Source organism: Orcinus orca, chromosome 3, assembly GCF_937001465.1.
Source record: "Orcinus orca chromosome 3, mOrcOrc1.1, whole genome shotgun sequence".
Taxonomy (NCBI): domain Eukaryota; kingdom Metazoa; phylum Chordata; class Mammalia; order Artiodactyla; family Delphinidae; genus Orcinus; species Orcinus orca.
Genome location: NC_064561.1, coordinates 70,319,602 through 70,337,554, shown reverse-complemented (window position 1 = coordinate 70,337,554; position 17,953 = coordinate 70,319,602). Strand labels below are relative to the sequence as shown.

General features: G+C 37.0%; 1 protein-coding gene across 1 annotated transcript in view; it reads left to right on the top strand.

Moving 5' to 3' along the window:
* Positions 1-14: 14 nt before the first annotated feature.
* Positions 15-17,953, top strand: part of PKD2L2 (polycystin 2 like 2, transient receptor potential cation channel) — a 35,223-nt gene continuing 17,284 nt past the window's right edge. Inside the window, exons 1-8 of the mRNA XM_049707868.1 lie at positions 15-45; positions 742-843; positions 2,462-2,595; positions 4,300-4,556; positions 7,084-7,305; positions 15,679-15,907; positions 17,236-17,406; positions 17,709-17,890. Of these exons, the coding sequence (XP_049563825.1) occupies positions 15-45; positions 742-843; positions 2,462-2,595; positions 4,300-4,556; positions 7,084-7,305; positions 15,679-15,907; positions 17,236-17,406; positions 17,709-17,890 (1,328 nt within the window). The remainder of the gene's footprint in view (positions 46-741; positions 844-2,461; positions 2,596-4,299; positions 4,557-7,083; positions 7,306-15,678; positions 15,908-17,235; positions 17,407-17,708; positions 17,891-17,953) is intronic.

Below are 17,953 nucleotides of genomic sequence, written 5' to 3'. Positions count from 1 at the left end.
TGTCCAAGTTTGCCATGGCTGAGGCGTCCCGGTGGCACCTAGTCGGTGAGGGGTTCCTCTAGGGAGTGGGTGGGGCAGAGCAGAATGGGCTATTGCAAATATCCTGCAAGGAAGTCTGTAGCCCCACGTGTATTCACGTGAGAGATGACCTCCAGAACGGTTAGCCGTCGCAGCCTCCCCTTGAGAAGCGGAGAGGAACTGTGGACCCATTTCACAGACAGGAAAAGTGAAGCCCTGAGGGAACATCTCGCCCCTTGCCGGAAGCTGGAGCTGGGCGCTGCCACATGCTGTATAGTAGCCTTCTCTAGGCCGGCCTTAGAAAGCCTTTGTTGATCTAGGGAGTAGTGGCCTTGGCAGAACCCCAGGCTAAGTCCTTTTACCCCCTCCAGCAGGAGCCAGCCATCCCAAGAAGCAGAGTTAACAGGAGGAGAAAACGATTAGGGACAGAGGAGGGGGTTTTGTTTGCTTTGTATTTTGCTTTTTCATTTTAAAACAAGACTGGTGAGGAAACATCCGGGTTATAAAATTCATTATATACGGTCATAAAATGATTGCCCACTATCACCATGGGAAAATGTTAGTAATTAGTCCTTCTTTATAAAAGTGAGAGTAAAAACATAACCAGAAGCCATTGGAGCTTTCCTTTACACAGTGTAAACAGCTAAAAGCGCCTGTGTTTTTCCATCCCTATTAGTTATATATATTATAAATTAAGGAAAATTTTTGTTTTATATCTCACAGGAACTCCAAAACATAAGCTGCATTACAGAAAGGAAGTAGAAATGAGAACCACACTTCAGGAGGTCTTACTCTACCTTATTTTTTTAATAAACTTATGTATATGTAAGTACACAGATGTAGATGAAGACACTGTTTGAACTAAGAAGTTATGTGCAGATGAAAAACAATACATATGGATTTTATAAAACCATACGCTTTCAGACTACTGAAACCCCTCAAAAAATAGTGACACATTTTAAACATCTTAAATTCATTTAGGTTGACATTATTTCCAATTCTTAAGGGGCACAACTTTAGGTCACAGAAGTAATAAAAAGCTTTCATAGTCAACACTGATTTAATTAATTATTCCTTTCTGTTGGCAGTTCTGTCTTGAATATAATTATTCCCTTGAGTTGCCAATTCTTGATTTCTTTTAGAGCGATACAGATACATTAGCTTTGCTCTAGTTTCATAGGTCAAACTACAAATGAGGCCTAAGAAGTTAGTCTTGATGTCTGCTTTGTTCTTTTCCCTGGCCTGTTGCAGAGTTAATAGTAAAATATGCTAGTTCTGAGTCACAGAAGATATGAATCAATGCAGATCTTTAGGGAGAACCAGGAAAACATCTCAACCTACATTCCTCCTATCTGTGGGTCAATATCATTGACTTAATCAGTATTAAAGAGCATTTTGTCTTTACAGCACCCAACATATAGTAGATGCAAGCTCACTGACTGGACTTATGTTGGTACAGCATACATAGTGGCAATTATATATCGGTTAACTAATTAATTGGTATTGTAGGGGTGAGCTTGAGTCAGATCTGGATTAAAAAGACAGCTTTAGCCAACCTTATAAATTAAGATATTTTAGATTGCTTTTTAACTGCTTATTACAAACCATTTGGGGAGTGGAAAAATATTTAAAGATTACTCATAATCCCATTATTCAGGGATTTTTTTTAAAAAACACCTTTTCATAATTAGGAAAAATTGGAAACAAATCTCCAACAGGATTTGTTTAATTTTCGGTATATACAGTGAAATACTATGCAACGTTAAAGAATGGCATAGGCTCATGTGTGCCATGGAATGATGTTGAAGATATATTATTTCTAAAAATAAAGGCCTTCTAGCAAAAAAAAAAAGACATATTTAGTATATACCCTGCTCTAAAACGCACCCACCCACCCCTAGGAAGAGTGAGAAAGAATACTAGTTAATGTTCTTCTCAATCTTATCATGTGCCAAAACATAGTTTTAAATGTTCCACATGAATTATCTCACTTACTTCTCATAACAAAACTATGAGGTAGGAGATATTATCCCTATGGTGGGACTCAAACCATTATCTGTTTGATTTTAAAGTTCATAGCCTAAACTACTCACTATATTATGTTGCCTACTCTCAATATTGGGAAAAAAACCCATCTTGCAGAATAGTATGTATAATGTGATCTCAGTTTTATAAAAATAAAGTTATTTTCTCTGTAAGTGTCTATGCATTTAGAAAAATCTGAAGAATATATGCCAAACCTAATTCTAGCAGTGGGATTACAGGAAACTTCTTCCTGTTTTGTATATTTCTATTTTAGGTATATTATTATTGCTCTTATAATTAGAAAAATAAAATTGAATTTTCAAAACAAAATTGAGAACAAATTACAAGTACATTTTTAATCCTGATAAAAATTGTGTTTTTAAATGTAAATTTTTAAACAAAAAATTCTTCTCCTTAGTGACTTTTGGGATGGTAAACCCACATATGTATTACTTAAACAAAGTTATGTCATCTCTATTTTTGGACACGTCTGTGCATGGTGAAGAAAGAATCAACTTTAAGTCTATTCGCAGCATAACTGACTTTTGGAAGGTAAGATGTCATGTGACTGTGGATGAAGTAGCTTTAGGCATTGCATAAACAAGCCCTTGGCACACATAGTAGGCACTTGATACATATTTATTGAAGGAATGAATAAAAATGTCATTTCTTTAAACTATTAGAATCAATCAACCACTAAGTGTTTATTGAGAACCTGTGTTCTCAGTGTGATAGAGTTCTTGTAACTTTAAAAAAGTGATATTTGTTTTTTTAACATTATTGTTGCATTTGGGAAATAGATGCTTATGTGGGAGTTAGGATCCAAAGTCAGTCTAAAATTGTATACAGTGAAAATTACCGTTAAAAATTCCTTAAATTGGGCTTCCCTGGTGGCTCAGTGGTTGAGGATACGCCTGCCGATGTAGGGGACACAGGTTCGTGCCCCGGTCCGGGAAGATCCCACATGCCGTGGAGCAGCTAGGCCCGTGAGCCATGGCCGCTGAGCGTGCGCGTCTGGAGCCTGTGCGCCACAACAGGAAAGGCTACAACAGTGAGAGGTCGCATACCGCAAAAAAAAAAAAAAAAAAAAAAAAAATTCCTTAAATTGCCCATAAATTAAAATATATGTGATTTTGGTATACAGGCCTATACTCTTGTGTGTGTGTTACAGTAATGTACAGTATATAATAAAGAGTACATTTACAAAATATAATTTTATAGTGTTTTTAATTGCATAAGAGTATCATTCCTTTAGCATTAGAACAGACTTGTTTTTTTTGTTACACTTAACTTAGCAAGATGTTCACATTATGAGGAAAGAACAATTAAGGGAACAGCAGTTTCAGGTATCCTATGTCACAAACATTGGGACATACAAGGAAGAGGTAGGGAAGGCTTTCCAGAGGTGATCACAATTCAGTTGAGTTTTAAAGGATGAGTAACAGAAGACCATCCTAGGAAGAAAAAATGATATGTACTATAAATAATGCATCATGTGGAACTATGTTTTGGCATTATAGGAATATAGGAGATGAGGTGGAAAAGACCAAACTATGAATTGAACAGAGGTCTAATCATGAATGCCATGCTAGGAATTTGAAACTTATCAAGGAGACAATGTCATTTCCTGAGAGTGAGAGAAGTGTGAGATAAGGCAAATGATTAGAAGTCATTGGCTTAGGCCAAGTGAAATATGAAAGAATGATAGGAAATTTTCCCTGAGACAAGAAGTGGAGCCCAACTGCTTCTTTTTTACTGTGCTGTCTTGAGGTATGTATGTGGCCAATGGCAAATAAGACAAAGGCAGGAAAGAAAAAAAATGAACCCTAGGCTTAGGATCTCTTAGAAGGAGCACATAGTGACAGAGACAGAAGAAGCAGTCACCACCACCAGAGTTGGAGAGGAAAGAGGGGACACAGATAACTTCGAGGTGAAGCCATGAATTGTGGCTATGACCAGTCCTGATATTCATGTATTGGGGGAGAGTTTTCAGTATACCTCTCGGAGAAGAAGGGTTATGGAACTAAATGAGTTAATACCCGTAAAGTGCTTAGAGCAGTACATAGTAAGTACTCAAGAAATGTTAACCATTTTCGTTATCATCATCAACATCATCATTTACCATTACCATTATTAATGGTAGCTTGGCTAAAATCACTGATTTTTATATTCTTATGGATAACATTATGAATGTAGATTCTGTTATACACTTGACATGAAATATTTTTCCCATAACATTTATTTTTCTATATGAAGTTTATGGAAGGACCCCTTTTGGAAGGCCTGTACTGGGACTCATGGTACAATAACAAGAGTTTGTATGACTTAAAGAACAGCAGTCGCATCTACTATGAGAACATACTTTTAGGAGTCCCCAGAGTCCGTCAACTAAAAGTCCGCAACAACACGTGCAAGGTCCATTCATCCTTTCAGTCCTTGATGAATGAATGTTATGACAAATACACTTCTGAAAATGAAGATCTGTCTGATTTTGGCCTTAAATATGATACTGAGTAAGTAGTATAAAATTACATGTAACTTTTTCTAGCAGTTACCATTGTATCTTCAAACAATTGTGAAAACATATTTATTTTCCAAATAATACCAACAGGGGCCTGGCAGGTAAGGAGACTGTTTCAGTAATAGTATCAAAAGAAGACTCCGAGATGCAGTGTTTAGAAAAGGAAGAGTAAACCTGGTTTTTTTGTTTTTTTTTTTTTGCGGTACGCGGGCCTCTCACTGTTGTGGCCTCTCCCGTTGCGGAGCACAGGCTCAGGACGCACAGGCTCAGTGGCCATGGCTCACGGGCCCAGCCGCTCCGCGGCATGTGGGATCTTCCCGGACCGGGGCACGAACCTGTGTCCCCTGCATCGGCAGGCAGATTCTCAACCACTGCGCCACCAGGGAAGTCCACAACCTGTTATTTTTTTTGTTTACCAAAGGATGTGAAGTGTTTTTTTTCCAACTGTGGTAAATGAAGTGCTAAGTCATATTGGACGCAGGGCAAAGCGCCCATTTTTGCTTTTACAAAACTCAATCAGCTTTTCTGGCTCTGGCAAGATGCCCTCAAACACATTCCAAATGCTTCTTGGGATCCCTAGGGAGTGTCTTTGGTGTACTCTGTTGCTTTCTCACTTTGGCTTACTTCAGTGATATCTTCTATTGTCGCCAATGTTGAAAAGGGGCAGTTATGTTTTACAGACACTGCATCTGATGATACCCGCCAAAGATCTTATGGCCTTTGTTCTCCAAAGTGGCTGAGGCTACTGCTAGTGTAGACTCATGTCTACACTTTATATTGAAAATGTAAAAGCCCAAAGCCACTGACACTACCCCCGCTTAACACAGAAGCTGCTGGTATCATTGCTTTTAGGGTCATATGAAAATCATAGAGGCAAAAAATATATCTTTTTTTAAATTTGATATTTATCAGTGATGAAATATTTACAAAGTCCACCCTTTCCTACTCATAATTCCCACTCCAGAAGCAGCCACTTTTAGTTGTTTCTTCTTGTATATACTTCCTATTTCTGAATAATATGCTTATACTATTTCTTGATTTTATAGTTTTATATATCTATTGTCTCTGTCATGGAAAGTGTCTGTCATATATCCCTCTTATGCCACTCCCTCCACATACACACTTCCTGTTCCTCTTAGCCTGTAGTTATACTGTAATTTTTGTTAATCATTAGTCGATGTTTATTTTATAAATATGAACAGTGATTACATTTCCTTTCTTGAACAACTACCTCTCTACCCCTAGGATTGATCATTGCTTTGTGGGTTTTGTTGACTTATTTTTTCTTTCTATGAGTTTTGGGTGTTCTTGAGGGCAACAAAGTGCTTGTATAATTCTTATAAACCTAATAAATTCATAAGTATGGTGACACATTCTCTTAAATATTATACTATTATAACAGTACTACACACTATTTCCCTTTCAATGAAAAATTACAAGATAAGTCAACTATTAATTACACATTTAAATTTGATCTCAAGACTAATCTGTTAGGTATTCTAATATTCCAAATTTTCATAACAACTACAAATAATTTAAATACCAAAATTAACATTATGGATTTAGAATTTTAATGTGTCATTTCCTGACAAACAAAATAAGAATCAATTTGTGCTTGTTTTTCTTTCTAAAATGTAACATTCATTAATTAAAACCAGTATAAAAAATTGGAAGTAGGAGAGGGTTGGTGTAATAAATGTTCTTGTTTCAATTTAACAATCATATGGAAAATGCTCAAACATACAACTATGGAATTTTCATTAAAAATGAGTATTTTATCTTAGTGTTGTCACTTTTCTCTGCTGAAAACAAACATGGTGTTACTAACAGAAAAACAAGTTTAAGCAGAGGATCTTTGGATAATTGTTCAGATCTGTTTTAGGAGACTGAATAGGGACTAAAATGAAGAATCAAAGCTTTACTTTTTGATATTGCATAACTAAGTTAAAAGTAGAAAGAATGGAAACAAAATTTAGTTATACAGATTTTACTTTGTGTACTTTCATTAAAATAAGATACCTATATAACAATATAGACATTGTAACAAAGTTTTTATTTATTGGGCATTTATAAATGGTATATGATCGTTAAAACACAGACTGTGAAGCATCTTTTTCCCCATACTGAGATATTTCTGAATCAAAACCCTGGATATTTTTGTCCTACTCAAAGACTAAAGATCTCGTCAGATAACAGAGACAACATGTTAAAGAAAAAATCCGTCATTATTTTCTAGATTTCAAGTTCCCTGAGGCAACAGATGGATTAAAAAAATTTTTTTCTCATAGTATGTAGTCCAGTGTGTTGCCCACAATAAGCACTAAACAATGAAAACATATTCAATCTTAATCCTTTTAGCTTAATCCTTAACTCACCATCTTACTTCAAAATTACTATAATACTTATGAACTTAGTACTTTTTTTTTAACTACTACTTTCAACCAAAGGTTAACTTAAATTCTTAGATACTTCTCCGTCAGGCTTTCTCATCTCTCCATTATTCTTTTTATATCTAACAGATGGAAGTACTCTGCTCCTATTATCAACTCCCCTTGGCATTGGGGATTTACTGGTGTTTACCGAAATGGGGGATATATTTTCACTTTATCAAAATCAAAATCTGAAACCCTAAACAAGTTCATTAATCTTCGAATGAACAGCTGGATCACAAGAAGCACTAGAGTTATTTTTATTGATTTTTCATTATACAATGCTAATGTAAATCTGTTTTGCATCATCAGGTGAGTTACTCAAAACCTCTTATTAGTATACTGAATTTAAAAGGCACCCAGAGCCCTCATTAAGGTTTCCAGTTTGTGCATGTTTGTACTGAGATTAAAATCATAAGCTCCAAAATAAATATAATGTAATTCTTCCAATAATGATAAAGAAGAAAGAGCAACATCATATTCATTGTTTCAGGATATGTTCCGAAACATGGAGAATTACATACAATAGGTTAGTTTTATATTGCTTAAGAATATGTAGTCTTTATTTATTGCCATTCTGCGGTTGGACATATCTAACATTTAGTCCTAATGATTTCTTCCTTTAAATCAGATCATTCAAATCTGTTGATTTCCTTTCAGAATAAGCTTCTTTATTAAGTTACTCATTTTTGTCTCAAGAATGAACAATTTAAAATTCAAACAATATATAACAGTAGCCAGCATCCCAGAAATGATTACAGCCAATGGTGATTTGCAAAAATAGCCCCAATTCTTCACATCTTTGCCATGTAAATTTGCAGTGACCTGTCACCCAGGGCAGGGTGCACTGCCCCAGAACTTGATTCTGGGTTCAACCAGGTGACTTTCTTTGGTCAATGGAATGTCAGCAGATATGATACAAGCAGAAGCTTGAAAAGGGTTTGTAAATTAAAACGTGCCCTCTTGCACTTCTGCTATTGCATGAGAAGGACATGCCTGGGCTAACCTGTTGGACCCAAGAAAAAGATGACAGACATCCCCTCTCACAAGGAGGAGGACAGAGAACCAACCAAAGAGAAAAAATTATTTCTGTAGGTCTGATTACCTTAGGTAATCTGCCTAACCTGGACCATGCTATTTGGCTTAGGCCTGGGTTCTAGAATCAAACACTGTCAAAGCAAATAGGATTACTGTGATTGAATCTGCCTGGGGATTGAATTGGCTTCTGCAAAGGGATCTGAGAATGAGTGAATGCCTGATACAATTAGGGTTCTGTTAGAAAGGAGGAATGGGATAATGAACTCTAGACAGGCAAACAATAGTGTCCACTAAGTCTCAGTGAGCCACTTTTTTCTCATGAGTCTTACATTTTTACTCTGGAATATGGAATTGGCATTTACTCTGATAGGGGAATTTTCCCCCTGTGCAACAGTGATGGTGAAACATAATCATGGCCTTTAAAATTTGTAAAAATGAAAACAAATGAATTACCATCAGCAGCCAATGGACATTTTACCTTTTATGTTATAGTATTTTCTTTCAGGGAATCAGCTTCTTACCAACATTTCCACCCTTCCCGATAGTCCTGGTAGGGATAAAGTGAAGAATACAAATCACTTCTATGTCCTAAATAAGAATAGAAACAGTGGGGTAATTGGCTTAAAGTCATATGAAGAACTCCTTGTAATACTAGATTAAGTCCATATATTCTGTCTCTAGGTTTTGTGCTTATTCTATGTTACCTTTAATTTTTTGGCATATTTATTTATTTATTTGTCTCTGCTGGGTCTTAGTTGTGGCATGCAGACTCCTTAGTTGCAGCATGCATGTGGGATCTAGTTCCCCCACCAGGGATCGAACCCAGGCCCCCTGCATTGGGAGCACAGAGTCTTACCCACTGGACCACAAGGGAAGTCCCATCTATGTTACCTTTTAAAATGTTATTTCTTAGAAACTTCAGCAGATTTTGAAACTTTTAACTGGTAGTATATCTAATCAGTAGTTGTATGGGAGCATATTGCTTACACTAAGACTTTATCCACTTATTTTCCCTTTGTACACATATCTGGCAAACTAAACTGAATACTCATCATTTTTTGCTTTTTGTTTACTAGTCTACACTTCAGATCAAAATACTGAGTTTCTTTCACTTCACTCACTTACCCAACATTGCGCACATACTATACGCAAGGTGTAAAAACAAATTCCTGTTTTCTATTTGTTAACTGGTTGTTTTGTTCTTGGTTTTGGTGGTTTTTGGCTTTTGGGGCCACACCTTATTCTAGTACCAATAAGATTTGCTAGTATCTTTAGGTAGGAATAATTACGTCATGGCATTGTGATAGAGATGCTGGTTCCTTAAATTACTGTCAATTCTTAATTATCTGCACTTGTGGAGAACACTAGAAATACAGTGAACTGCCTCAAAATCCTTTTATATTTAGTATTGGAATTAATTTTTATATTCCTATTTGCATATAGATCTTTGTATCCAACACCAGTGCCTAAAATTAAACAGAAAACATTTGCTTTAGTAAAATATGTTATCTTGACATTTAGAAGCAAGAAGTATCTCTGATAAGCTAAAGGGGGAGAGTGTATTTCCCTCCTCTGAAATATTAAAAAACTATGTATTTTGGGGGGGGAGTCCTGACTAATAACAGTAACTAACAGTATAGCATGTTCTTGAACATCATCTTGTTCTCCTGTAGGGATAAATTAGTATCCCAGTTATGAATGAGCAATCAAAACACAGAGTAAAATGAATGTCTAGCTAAAAATCACATCTTTCTTTCTCATTTACATTGGTCTTTGACCACTGGGAATTTTCAGAGTACCAAAAAAAGTGGAGCATTAAAAAAGAAGTAATGGAGAAAGTGACGTCACGCCAAGGGCACTGGCTCCCAGAGGCGCAGGCAGGAGTTGGGGGGCTAGGGCTCTTTGGCACCTAGGTTGAAACTAGTTTTGTGTGTCTGAGGTCTCAGCTGGGAGACTTGAAGACTGGGTCTGTGATCATCTGAAGGCTCATCCACTCACAAGTTGAGTGGTTGATGCTGATGGGTGCTGAGGAACTCCATGTGATATTTTCACATGGACTAGTTTGCACTCCAAAGAGCATGGTAGATGAATTTGAAAGGGTGAAGACTAGAAGTAGGTTTGCAATATTTTCCTTTGGCAGAACAGAATTCCATTAGAGCAACTTTCATTGATAGAGAGAGGAGAGAGAGAGAAGCCTCGTTTGTTGACGTCACTTGGTTCATGAAGCCTTCACCTAGAAGTGAAGCTGCTGAACAAACCTTGAGAAGAATCATCTCCTGCTTCAATCTGCTGCTGGATAGGAACTAATCAGAGAGACAGAGAGGCAGAAGACGGAGAGGACGGCGTCCAAGGCTTTCGTGATCACAAATCTCGCCTCCACTCCAACTCCCTTTATACTTTTCTTGCAAAAATAATAATATAAATAAGGAGGTGGTGGAGTTTCCAAAAACAAAAATCATAACCTTCAACCATCTGGGGAAGGCAAAAATCCCATCCACCTCAACTCTCAGTTCGAAAGTAAAGTTGTACCGCACGCAATCAGGATGTTACTTAAGAGTGCTCTTAAAAGAACATATGGGGCTTCCCTGGTGGCGCAGTGGTTGAGAGTCCACCTGCCGATGCAGGGGACACAGGTTCGTGCCCCGGTCTGGGAAGATCCCACATGCCGCGGAGCGGCTAGGCCCGTGAAACATGGCTGATGAGTCTGCGCGTCCGGAGCCTGTGCTCCGCAACGGGAGAGGCCACAACAGTGAGAGGCCCGCATACCACAAAAAAAAAAAAAAAAAAAGAACATGTGTGTGGCTGAGAGGGTCATGGTGCTCTGGGGTGGAAGAGCTGAGTTCAGGACATTGGTCCACCAGAGACCTCCTGGCTCCACATAATATCAAACGGCAAGAGCCCTCCCAGAGATCTCCATCTCAATGCTAAGATCCAGCTCCACTCAACGACCAGCAAGCTATAGCACTGGACACCCTGTGCCAAACAACTAGCAAGACAGGAACACAACGCCACCCATTAGCAGAGAGGCTGCCTAAAATCACAATAAGGTCACAGACACCCCAAAAACACACTACCAGACCCAGTCCTGCCCACCAGAAAGACAAGATCTAGCCTCATCCATCAGAACACAGACACCAGTCCCGTCTACCAGGAAGCCTATACAACACACTGAAATAACCTTAGCCACTGGGAGCAGACACCAAAAACAACGGGAACTACGAACTTGCAGCCTGTGAAAAGGAGACCCCAAACACAATAAGTTAAGCAAAATGAGAAGAAGGAGAAACACACAGCATATGAAGGAGCAAGGCAAAAACCCACCAGACCAAACAAAGGAAGAGGAAATAGGCAGTCTACCTTTAAAAGAATTCAGAGTAATGATACAAAAGATGATCCAAAATCTTGGAAATAGAATGGAGAACATACAAGAAATGTTTAACAAGGAACTAGAAGAACTAAAGAGCAGACAAACAATGATGAACAATACAATAAATGAAATTTAAAATTCTCCAGAAGGAATGAATAGCAGAATGAGGCAGAATGGATAAGTGACCTGGAAGATAAAATAGTGGAAATAACTACTGCAGAGCAGAATAAAGAAAAAAGGATGAAAAGAATTGAGGACAGTCTCAGAGACCTCTGCAACAACATTAAATGCAACAACATTCAAATTATAGGGGCCCCAGAAGAAGAAGAGAAAAAGAAGGAACTGAGAAAATATTTGAAGAGATTATAGTTGAAAACTTTCCTAATATGGGAAAGGAAATTGTCAATCAGGTCCAGGAAGTGGAGAGAGTCCCATACAGGATAAATCCAAGGAGAAACACGCCAAGACACATATTAATCAAACTATCAAAAATTAAATACAAACAAAAACTATTAAAAGCAGCAAGGGAAAAATAACATACTAGGGAATCCCCATAAGGTTCACAGCTGATCTTTCAGCAGAAACTCTGCAAGCCAGAAGGGAGTGGCATGACATATTTAAAGTGATGAAAGGGAAAAACCTACAACCAAGAAACAAGAAACATCTCAAATAAACAACCTAACCTTACACCTAAAGCAATTAGAGAAAGAAGAAGAACAAAAAAAAAAAAAACCCCACAGTTAGCAGAGGAAAGAAATCATAAAGATCAGATCAGAAATAAATGAAAAAGAAATGAAGGGAACAATAGCAAAGATCAATAAAACTAAAAGTTGGTTCTTTGAGAAGATAAACAAAATTGATAAACCATTAGCCACACTCATCAAGAAAAAAAGGGAGAAGACTCAAATCAATAGAATTAGAAATGAAAAAGAAGAAGTAGCAACTGACACTGCAGAAATACAAAGGATCATGAGAGATTACTACAAGCAACTATATGCCAATAAAATGGACAACCTGGAAGAAATGGACAAATTCTTAGAAAAGCACAACCTCCAAGACTGAACCAGGAAATATAAACAGACCATTCACAAGCACTGAAATTGAGACTGTGATTAAAAATCTTCCAACAAACAAAAGCCCAGGACCAGAATGATTTACAGGCGAATTCTATCAAACACATAGAGAAGAGCTAACACCTATCTTTCTCACACTCTTCCAAAATATAGCAGAGAGAGGAAGACTCCCAAACTCATTCTACGATGCCACCATCACTCTAATACCAAAACCAGACAAAGATGTCACAAAGAAAGAAAACTACAGGCCAATATCACTGATGAACATAGATGCAAAAATCCTCAACAAAATAATAGCAAACAGAATCCAACAGCACATTAAAGGATCATATACCATGATCAAGTGCGGTTTATCCCAGGAATGCAAGGATTCTGCAATATATGCAAATCAATCAATGTGATAAACCATATTAACAAATTGAAGGAGAAAAACCATATGATCATCTCAGTAGATGCAGAAAAAGCTTTCAACAAAATCAACACCCATTTATGATAAAAACCCTCCAGAAAGTAGGCATAGAGGGAACTTTCCTCAACATAATAAAGGCCATATATGACAAACCCACAGCCAACATCATTCTCAATGGTGAAAAACTGAAACCATTTCCTCTAAGATCAGGAACAAGACAAGGTTGTCCACTCTCACCACTATTATTCAACATAGTTTTGGAAGTTTTAGCAATAGCACTCAGAGAAAAAAAAGAAATAAAAGGAATCCAAAACAGAAAAGAAGAAGTAAAGCTGTCACTGTTTGTAGATGACATGATACTATACACAGAGAACCCTAAAGATGGTACTAGAAAACTACTAGAGCTAATCAATGAATTTCGTAAAGTAGCAGGATACAAATTTAATGCACAGAAATCTCTTGCATTTCTATACATTAATGATGAAAAATCTGAAAGAGAAATTAAGGAAACACTCCCATTTACCATTGCAACAAAAAGAATAAAATACCAGGAATAAACCTACCTAAGGAGACAAAAGACCTGTATGCAGAAAACTATAAGACACTGATGAAAGAAATTAAAGATGATACAAATAGATGGAGAGATATACCATGTTCTTGGATTGGAAGAATCAACACTGTGAAAATGACTATACTACCCAAAGCAATCTACAGACTCAATGCAATCCCTATCAAACTACCAATGGCATTTTCACAGAACTAGAACAAAAAATTTCACAATTTGTATGGAAACACAACAGACCCCGAATAGCCAAAGCAATCTTGAGAAAGAAAAACGGAGCTGGAGGAATCAGGCTCCTGGACTTCAGCCTATACTACAAAGCTACAGTAATCAAGATAATATGTACTGGCACAAAAACAGAAATATAGATCAATGCAACAGTATAGAAAGCCCAGAAATAAACCCACGCACATATGGTCACCTTATTTTTGATAAAGGAGCAAAGAATATACAATGGAGAAAAGACAGCCTCTTCAATAGGGGTGCTGGGAAAACTGGACAGCTACATGTAAAAGAATGAAATTAGAACACTCCCTAACACGATACACAAAAATAAACTCAAAATGGATTAAAGACCTAAATGTAAAGCCAGACTCTGTAAAACTCTTAGAGGAAAACATAGGCAGAACACTCTATGACATAAATCACAGCATGATCCTTTTTGACCCACCTCCTAGACAGATGGAAATAAGAACAAAAATAAACAAATGGGACCTAGTGAAACTTAAAAGCTTTTGCACAGCAAAGGAAAACATAAACAAGACGAAAAGAGAACCCTCAGAATGGGAGAAAATATTTGCAAATGAAGCAACTGACAAAGGATTAATCTCCAAAATATACAAGCAGCTCATGCTGCTCGATATCAAAAAAAACAAAAACCCAATCCAAAAATGGGCAGAAGACCTAAATAGACATTTCTCCAAAGAAGATACACAGACTGCCAACAAACACATGAAACGATGCTCAACATCACTAATCATTCGAGAAATGCAAATCAAAACTAAATGAGGTATCACCTCACACCAGTCAGAATGGCCATCATCAAAAATCTACAAACAATAAATGCTGGAGAGGGTGTGGAGAAAGGGGAACCCTCTTGCACTGTTGATGGGAATGTAAATTGATACAGACACTATGGAGAACAGTATGGAAGTTCATTAAAAAACTAAAAATAGAACTACCATATGACCCAGCAATTCCACTCTTGGGCATATACCCTGAGAAGACCATAATACAAAGAGTCATGTACCACAATGTTCATTGCAGCTCTATTTAAAATAGCCAGGACATGGAAGCAACCTAAGTGTCCATCGACAGATGAGTGGATAAAGAAGATGTGGCACAGGGCTTCCCTGGTGGCACAGTGGTTGAGAGTCTGCCTGCCGATGCAGGGAACACAGGTTCGTGCCCCGGTCCGAGAAGATCCCACATGCCGCAGAGTGGCTAGGCCCGTGAGCCATGGCCGCTGAGCCTGCGCGTCCGGAGCTTGTGCTCCACAATAGGAGAGGCCACAACAGTAAGAGGCCCACGTACCGAAAAAAAAAACAAAACGATGTGGCACATATATACAATGGAATATTACTCAGCCATAAAAAGAAACAAAATTGAATTATTCAATTCAATTGAGGTAGATGGACCTAGAATCTGTCATACAGAGTGAAGTAAGTCAGAAAGAGAAAAACAAATTCCGTATGCTAACACATATATATGGAATCTAAAAAAAAAAAAAATTGTTCTGAAGAACCTAGGGGCAGGACAGGAATAAGGACGCAGACGTAGAGAATGGACTTGAGGACACAGGGAGGGGGAAGGGTAAGCTGGGACGAAGTGAGAGAGTGGCATGGACATATATACACTACCAAATGTAAAATAGCTAGTGGGAAGCAGCTGCATCACACAGGGAGTTCAAAGCGGTGCTTTGTGACCACCTAGAGGGGTGGTTTAGGGAGGGTGGGAGGGAGACGCCAGAAGGAGGGGAATTGGGAATATATGTATATGTATAGCTGATTCACTTTGTTATACAGCAGAAACTAACACAACATTGTAAAGCAATTACACTCCAGTAAAGATGTTAAAAAAAATAGTAATGAATTGAGCCCATAACCCTGAGAAAACATATTTTGTACAAAATAAGTGATTAAAGTACACAACATCACTGACTAGAAATATCAATCGCGTTAGGTACTGAAATATAAATCCTTGAAATGCAGTGACTTTCACAAACCTCATTTTACAGATTGGTGGCAGAATTCCCTGCAACTGGAGGAATACTTACTTCATGGCAGTTTTACTCTGTGAAGCTCCTTAGATATGTTAGCTACTATGATTATTTTATTGCTTCCTGTGAAATCACATTTTGTATTTTTCTTATTGTCTTCACAACACAAGAAGTCCTAAAAATAAAAGAATTTAAATCTGCCTATTTCAAAAGTAGTTGGAACTGGCTAGAATTACTACTTTTGGTGGTAAGTATATATTCACAGATATGGTTGAAGGGAATCACATCTGAACCCACCAGTGAGAGAGGTTTAAAAAGCACCTCCCTCATCCAGGACTTATTTTAAAAGCTTTAAGTATCAATAATAAAATGAACTGTCATAGTACATACTAATGGTGTGCCTCCAAAAGGGAGAAATCTATTTTTTTCTCTCTGATTTGGTCCTTGGCAGGACTAGCATAAATCTAGAGGAATAAGTGATTCCATACGTATTATGATTTAGGGGGCACAGTAGGTCTCCCTACTCCCACTCAAAAAAATGTATTCCTCTCAGGGCCTCATGTTGAAAATAATGATTCTTTTGGGACAAGGTCCTTTAAAATGTACTCTTGTATGTTGCCTAAATCTGCTTTCCTCTTTACACTGGATTTTTAAATAGGCAAAAGACAAGCCTAGGCAGAATACAGAAGGGGGGATAAGGTTTGAGCAGCCAGAGCATAGCTTGTAGGCACAGAGGATGCCACCAGGATTGGGGAAATAATCCTTGAAGAAACTCCAAAGACTGCCAGTTCTTATCACTGGAAAATACTAAAATAAACATAGAGGTGTGGGTAGGGTGGAACAAATCGTAAGAGCTTGGTTTTAGGAACAATGAACAAATATTCTGGCTTATACAACCTGATCTTTCACTCTTATTAGCCCTTAGTTATAGCCAATCCAGTATCTATATATATTTGTTTCTCAAAACCAAATTGAAAGTTTCTCAGAGTCAGAAAGTGTGCCATCTACCTCTCTGGTAACCACAATAATGCTTAACATAGGGTACAGCATTAAATGTTTAACTGAGTATTTTAGGGAAGAGAAATCAAAGGAAAATTTTCATGACAGTTAGAAAACTCTGATACCTAAAATAATCTGGTTCTAAAATCCTCTTCTAAAAGAGTTGTTAAGAAGATCTAAAGGGGTTTATTTTTTTGGAGCTGTAAAAAATTTTTTCTTGGAGTGTTACATAGTGAAAAATATTAAACTCTTAGGTATCATGTAGTTATATGGAGCAGAAACCCTTACAGTCTAGTCAGAATTATATAATCATTTTATACATTTGTGTTTTATGACTCAAAGAAACAAAAAGTCATATAGATTAGGATAGCCAGGCAGTCAGTATTTTGCTACTTTTATGATAATTATGCTACCTTAAACCTCTATAAATTGAGGCTTACTTTCATTTAAGTAAAAACCTGTCATCTCTCCCTCCCTTTTTGTTGAATTTTGATGAACTTTTTCATGTGTTTATTCAAAAGCTGCAGGAGCTTTAGAGGTAATCTCTAATTTAACCCTTCTTATTTTCCCATTTAGTTGTGTTTTGTGGCCGTTTTCTTCAACTCATACTGTAATATACAAACTTCTCTCTTGCTTGGACAACTGTTAAAAAGTACTGAAAAATATTCAGACTTCTATTTTCTTGCACACTGGCACATTTATTACAACAATATAATTGCCATAACCATCTTCTTTGCATGGATAAAGGTATTTATATTTTATCAGATATAACAGATTAGATATATTTTATTATATTAGATAATAAAATGGGAACTTAAACTACAAAGTTATGAAAAAACAAAAGGATATTCTTACCTATACAGTAATTTTTTTATACAGTAAATTTTAAAGTAGTTTGGCTTTGTAATGATTGCCAGCGAATCCTCAAACACCCCAACTGTCATGAAGCATCTCTTTTAATTTCAAGCAGATTTCTTTTGAAATTAATTTACTCTAATCATTATAATTTTTAATATTCTCCTATTTCAATTAACTTTTTTCTTTTTCAGATATTCAAATTCATAAGCTTTAATAAGACAATGTCTCAGCTGTCATCAACCTTGTCCTGTTGTATCAATGACATAGTAGGATTTGCCATCATGTTTTTTATAATATTCTTTGCTTACGCTCAGTTAGGATTTCTTGTTTTTGGATCACAAGTTGACGACTTTTCCACTTTTCAAAATTCCATGTAAGCTCTTAGCATAAATGTAATTTATGCAGTTTTATCCAGTTTATAACAAAAAAAGCATGA